The sequence below is a fragment of the Carlito syrichta genome, unplaced genomic scaffold (genome assembly GCF_000164805.1).
Source record: "Carlito syrichta isolate Samal-C Ts95f unplaced genomic scaffold, Tarsius_syrichta-2.0.1 Scaffold301842, whole genome shotgun sequence".
NCBI lineage: Eukaryota > Metazoa > Chordata > Mammalia > Primates > Tarsiidae > Carlito > Carlito syrichta.
The window spans coordinates 51402-58608 of NW_007245938.1; the positions used below are offsets into that span (position 1 = coordinate 51402).

Here is a 7207-nt window from a genome sequence, read left to right on the forward strand (position 1 = left end):
CCACTGCACTCCAGTCTGGGCAACAGAGTGAGACTCCAACTCAAAAAAAAAAAAGATAAAAAAAATAAAATCGCAGATAAAATACGCGACTAAAAGATTAAGATTAAGGCTAAAACATTCAGGAAAAAAAGGAAACATTTTATAATCCTGAAAAACACACCTAATCACTGTTATAGAGCTTGAGAATTTTTTTTCTCTATTTTTTCACTGCTAGAAACAAACATTTGCTTACCTTATTTTAAGTAACCAGGGTTTTTAAAGTGGCAGAATATTGGCCTACTTTTGACTTGGCTCCAGAATACTTTTTCAACTATCCTCTCTCTATAAACCAATCAGTAATTTTATTTTCAACTAGTTAGAATTATATATTATAACAAATTTCTCATTTCCTTGTCTAGATATACTTACCTATTGAGAAAAACTATCATATAACCTCATATATGCGGTTTTAAAGATTTATTTTAGGACTTGCTTGAGCATCAACTATTCCGTCTTCTCGTTCAAGCTTTGTCCTAGTTTTTTTTTTTATCTAAGTCTGAAATTAACCTAAGCTATAAAACACAACATGAATAGTAAAATATTTTGGCCCAGGGATATACTTGCACTGGGACTCCTTTTTAAAAATTCCATGAAGAACTAAAAAATAATTAAATTTAAGTAATGTTACTTCAGCTTCATGGTACTACAGGGTAACTGCAACAGATGTTATTAAGAATTTACTAGTATCATGGTATAGTCTACACAAAAAGGAAGACAAATTGGTAAGCTTAATGGATATCAGACCAAAATTAATAATTTGGTCAGTGGAGGATAATGCTATAATTTGACAATTAGTAATTTACTACAGTATGCAGGGCATAGTGCCAAAAAGAACATATGGATCCATTAATCTCTATCTACAAATAATTTAAAGATGCACTGCATTACTGTTCAAGTAAAGTGAAGCCTGGTAAAAGATCTAAATTATGTGCCATGGAAATCACAGATGAGGGAATGAGGTTAGAGAGAGAAGAGCTGACCCAAAATCAAAATCAAATTTGACTGTTATAAAAATGAGATAAGATAGAAAGTGTACAGATATTCCTCAAAGGAAACGCTAGACTATAACAAGATTTAAGGAAAATACAGCTTAAAATCTATGTCCTTATTCATAATTTAAAAAGCTCATTACACCAGTAGTTTGAGTCAGGAGAAAGATGATGAAATAAAAAGCTCTAAATTCTCAAGATAAAATCTAAATTAGTGTCAGTAGGAAACTGTAAGAGTTTTCTAAAATAAACTCAGTTACTAAAATCATTTACAATCTCTTCTGCCTGCTTCATTCTCATTCCCTAAACTCACTTTAGTATATCAATACGAAACTGCAAAATGCATTTTTATTACCTTTTTTATTTTCACCTATGACAGTGCAGAACACCAGTATGCAATGACTTATTCTGATATTATCACATGGTTGCTAAAATGTGCTCTCAATTTTATATCCTGTCTGTGGTATTTAAAGTTCATTTAGCTGAAACGAACTACAGAAATAACTCGTTCTAAGATTAACATTCTAATTCTAGTGATCTCTAAATATGTGGTTGTAGATCAGCATTAATATTCATGAAGCTAATTTTCTACAATATTGAAATTTTTTCTTTAATAATCAAAGTTGAAATAATATGGGATTCAGAAAAGTCTACATGATTACAATAAGATATGTTTTAATTTAAACAATCAGAAAGAGGAAATTCTTACTTACTTGATTTTGGAAAGTTTCTGTAGAATAATACTGAGCTTTTCTAGTATTTGAAGGTCAAGCTTAGGGGTTCGAAGCAGCACAGAGCAAGTACGAAAAAATAAAGAGTTGCTACAGGCTTCCAGGAAAGGCTGTAAAGATCCTACAAAACACAAACAGTGCTGTAATCAGGAAGTGGCTAAAAAGAAAATAGAAAACAAAGTAAAACCAGAACTATGTGGGGCATTTAAAACACTGGTTTAGATTTTCATTATTTTCATACTTAACCTTTGGGGCAAAAGTATATCATTTATAAAATCAAAAGATCCACTGGCTCTTGTTGAATGCTGCAAACAAAAGAAAAATTATTTTCCCTAATATCAACTCCCATTAAGCGACATCTAGCAGAAATCCCATGTTTAAAAGAAAGGAGGAAAGCCATTTCTTCTATTAAGTTCATATCAATTAGTTCAGTTTAAATAATCAGCAATAAGAAATTGTGTGTGTGTGTGTATATATATATATATATATATATATTTTGAGTTGGAGTCTCACTCTGTTGCCCAGACTGGAGTGCAGCGGCCGCTCCTGGCCACTGCAGCCTCGACCTGCTAGGCTCCAGCGATCCTTCTGCCTCAGCCTTCCAAGTAGCTGGAAGTACAGGCACGTGCTACCACGCCTGGCTGATTTTTTGATTTATTGTAGAGATGAGGTCTCGCCAAGTTGCCCAGGCGGGTCTCGAATTCGCGGGCTCAGGCAATTCACTCACCTCAGCCTCCCAAAGCACGGGATTCCAGGCTGAGCCACTGAGCCCGGCTTACATTTTTTAAAAAGCCCTAAATTTATCAATCTTACTTGAATGACAATTTATGTAATCATTGCATGGTATTATATATATTTATGTACTGGTTTCATCCACAGCTCCTGGCTCATAACTCCCACCGCCCTTGTTACAATTTTTTTGTTTGTCTGTTTGTTTTTGAGTTGGGGGGGTCTCACTGTGTCACCCAGGCTGGAGTGCAATGGCACAATCACGGCTCACCACCATCTCAACCTCCCAGGCTCAGGCAATCCTTCTACCTCAGTCTCCCAAGTAGCTGGGACTACAGGTACACACCACCGCTCATAGCTAATTTTTAAATTTTCTGTAGAGACAGAGCCTTGCTATGTTGCCCAGACTGGTCTTGAACTTCCGGGCTCAAGCAATCCTCCAGACTCGGCCTCCCCAAATCCTGGAATTACAGGTGTGAGCCACTGGGTCCAGCCTTTATAACAATCTTTCACTATAATGTTGGTGTGTCAGACCTCAGGGGCAGCCTCAGGAAACAGAATCTCTCAGACCTTCTCCTGTCTTCCTTTACTTGCCCCAAGGCAGGACTCTGATCTTTCCTGGCCTTCTAATTATGGTCTTAAGACCCTCTCTGGGTCCCATGCTATATCCTGGGGAAATGAATGCAAATGTCATGAAGCTTCCATAAAACCCAAGAGGACAGGGTTTGGGGAGCTTCTGGATAGCTGAACATGTGGGGAGATTCCCGGAGTGTGGTGCCCGGGAGGCATGGGAGCTCCATGCCCCTCCCCCCACCTCATCCTACACAACTGTTCCTCTGTATCCTTTACAATAAACCAGCAAATGTAAGTAAGTGTTCCCTTGAGTACTGAGAGCTGCTCTAGAAAGTTAATCAAACCCAAAGAGGGGGTAATGGAAACCCCAACCTGAACCCAGTTGGTCAGAAGTTCTGGAGGCCTGGACTTACGACTGGGGGGAAAGACTGCGGGACTGAGTCCTCAGCCTGTGGGATCTGACTCTGTCTCCAGGTAGCTAGTGTCAGAGCTGGACTGGAGGATACCTAGCTGGTGTCCACTGCTTGGTGTGTGGAGAAAACCTCCCCATGTTTGATCTCAAAGTCTGGTTTGACAACCTTTGTCGTGGCAGTGTGAGAGCAAAGGGAAAACATAGCTTGAGAGTTTTACCCTAAAGCACACTGGATAGGGAAGAACTTTTTGAACATAAAGGCAAAAGGGGGAAAGACACATTCAATAAGAGATTGAAAATTTTCCACTAAAAAATTTAAAATAAAAATTTTAATGTCTGTGCCAAAAAAACTCCCAAAAACTAAAATTGAAAAATTTAAAGGCAAAGCTCTAGACAACTAAACAAGGCAAAACAAAGGGAAATGCCATACTTGGAATGGAGGAGTAATCTCTTTGTAATATATCTGCCACAAGATATTATTATAAAAAGGTCTTATAAATCAGTAAGAAAAAGATGTTCCTGGTCTTTGCAACCTGTACCTTGAAAAATCTTTGTTCCCTACCCAGAACTGAAATTCTGTAACCTTGTGGGTTTTTTTACTATATAAACCCCTTACTTGCTACAGTCGCAGTAGAGAGTTTCTTTCTGGCATGAGCCAGCTCTCAACCGCTGGCTATACAGGACTCAGAATTTTGACTCTTAGTATGTTGGCAACTCCTTATTCATGGTGTGGCTATATATCCTGATTCAGCAATTCTGCCTCCAAGTACATGTCTGATAAAGATATACACAAAGGACCATGGTAAAAAATCAGACTTGTCAGAACATTACAAAATAATGTGTAAAAATGCTTTTTAAGATATAAGCCCCTATTATTGGCTTGAAAATTTAAAAAAATACAAAATAATACATTTGTAAGACTTCCCACAACCAATATAGGCCTTCAAACAAGATAAGTTATTAGCTATAAAGGACATAAAAATATAATCATTTTACATTCATCTTGCTTTTTTAATCCCTAAGCACAGCTTCAATGCCTTATGTTTTAGTGTCTTGATAGTATACTGATTAAAACAAACTATGAAAGCAGCAAAACCCAAAATAAAGTCAGAGGAATGTCTTAACAGAAAACAAAAGAGGGTTCCTAGGATCTGAGTGCTCGCACCCTCCAGAAGCCATGTTTGAAATGCAGCTGCCATTGTAGTGGCATCAAGAGGCCGTGTGGCTCCCTGCTCAAGGTCGAAGCTGGTGCTTTACAAAAGGACAAGTCTGGCCATCTCGCCCTCTTGCCTCTCACCATGTGAAGACACAGCAGTAAAGGTTCTCTCAAGATGCCGGCACCTTAATGGTGACCTTCCCGGCTCCAGTACTGTGAGCCACTACCTTTCTGATCAATGTAAGCTACCTAGTCTCAGGTATGCTGTTACAACAGCACAGATGAACTAATACAGGAAGTGGTACCAGAGAAGTGGGAAGCTGCTGTTAACAAATGCCTGAACATGTGAAAGCAACTTTGGACCTGCATAATGGGCAAAGGTTCGAAAAATGTGAATGAGCAGGCTAGAAAATGCCTAGGTTGCAGTGAACAGAGCATGAAGGGCCATTCTGGTCACAGTTCAAAAGAAAATGTGAGCAGCAGGTAAAGTGTGAAACTTCTTAGAGACTGCTTAAGTGGTCATAATCCATGTTGATGGAAACATGAACAGTAAGGGCCGTTCTGATGAGGCTGTGGTTAGAAATAAGAACAAGGTACTAGGAACTGAGGAAAGGCCATCCTTCTTACAAAGTGGCTCAGAACTTGCCTGAAATGCCTTAGAATCCTAGGACTTTATGAAAGGCAGAATTTAAGAGTGATGGCAGAAAAATAGCAAAGCATTGAGAATGCTGCATGGCTTCTGTTAACTGCATATAGTAACATGCAAGAAGAGAGAAATGATTTAATAACAGAATTTACAATTAAGGCAATCAGAACATAAAGATTTGGAAAACTCTGCACTTGGCCATGTAAACAATTAAAAAGTGTGTTCAGGAGAGAATACAAGGGTGTGGCCAAAGCTACACCTTGATAAAGAGATTAGTATGGCTAGAAGAAAGATGCTATTCACCAAGACAATGGGGGAAAGACCTCAAAGACTTTTCAGACATCTTCTAGGCTGCCCCTGCTATCACATGAGCAGAGACCAAGGGCATTGAGGGCAGAAGGTCTGGGGGACCTGGCTCACAGTGCCTCTGGGACTTGAGGGCTCACTGCTCAGGGCCACCTGGGGCCTCTGCTGCCATATGCACAGTGCTACTCAGCCACCCAGTCATGGCTCTAGAGGGCCCAAGTGGTGAGCTCTGGCAATATCTACTTAAGGTTCATTCTGCAGGTATGAAGAATGCAAGAACTGTAGGAGCATGGCTTCCTTCACCCAGGTTTCCAAGGGGTACAGCCTGGAGGCCCAGGCAGAGACCTGCAGGGGCAAAGGCACTGCAGAGCCCCACTATGACGATGCCCCACAGAACTGTGGGGTTGGAGCTGCTGCAGCATCCTCGTGTGTTCTAGTGGAACTATTGAAGTGGGGCCACCACAGAGACCTCAAAATTGTCGAGATTTCAATGTGCAGTGCCAGGCTGCGAGAGCTGCAGGCATGAGATCCCAACCTGTGACTGCTCCCACCAAAGCCATAGGAGCAGGGTTGTCTGAGGCTTTGCTTGGGGGTGGATTCTGGGTATCGGTCCTTTGTCTCAGGTTCAGGTTTGGGGGACTCAGCTGCCCTCCCAGTGTGCTCAGAGGGAGGGGCATGGAGTCAAAGAAGTTTGAAAGGGTAAAATGTCAAAATGGAAAATTTAACAGAATAATCTTAGCCAAAGAGCAGCCATTTTAACATTGCTTAGCTTTGTCATGCTTTTCTAGCAGTTCACTTTAATTTACCCTCTAGTCATTAGCCAAGGGCAAAACCATTTTCCCAGAGAGCTACTGATAATCTACAATCCTCTTCCCCAAGATTGCTTTATACTGTTTATTTTTTTCACTCTAAGTTTGTCTTTTATTATTTTTTATTTTTATTTATTTTTTTGAGTTGGAGTCTCACTCTGTCGCCCAGACTGGAGTGCAGTGGCCGCTCCCGGCCACCGCAGCCTTGACCTCTTGGGCTCCAGCGATCCTTCCGCCTCAGCCTTCCGAGTAGCTGGAACTACAGGCGTGCGATACCACGCCCGGCTCATTTTGATTTATTGTAGAGATGAGGTCTTGCCAAGTTGCCCAGGCGGGTCTCGAACCCAGCAATCCACTCACCTCAGCCTCCCAAAGGCGTGGGATTACAGGCTGAGCCCACCGAGCCCGGCTAATTTTTTGATTTATTGTGGAGATGAGGTCTCTCCAAGAGGCCCAGGTTGGTCTCGAGCCCACAGGCTCAGGCAATCCACTCACCTCGGCTTCCCAAAGTGCTGGGATTACAGGCTGAGCCACCAAGCCCAGCCAATATGTAAACTTTTAAACAAATAGGACAGATAAGTGCAAAAAAGAGTTGGCAACATATTTTTTGCTGGGCTTGCGCAGAAAGAAGCATGGAGGGCCAGGTGTGGTGGCTCACACCCACAATCCCAACACCTTGGGAGGCTGAGGTGACTGAATCCCTTGAGACCAGGAGTTTGAGAACAGCCTGTACAATGTTGTGAGATCTCATCTCTATAAAAAATTTAAGCCGGGCTCGGTGGCTCAGCCTGTAATCCCGTGCCTTTGGGAGGCTGAG

General features: G+C 41.2%; 1 protein-coding gene across 1 annotated transcript in view; it reads right to left on the minus strand.

Annotated features, from left to right (window-relative positions):
• The window catches only part of LOC103257696 (coiled-coil domain-containing protein 138), a 56685-nt gene that overhangs the window by 761 nt on the left and 48717 nt on the right, over window positions 1-7207 (minus strand). Inside the window, exon 4 of the mRNA XM_008055389.2 lies at window positions 1742-1880. Coding sequence (XP_008053580.2) covers window positions 1742-1880 — 139 coding nt within the window. The remainder of the gene's footprint in view (window positions 1-1741; window positions 1881-7207) is intronic.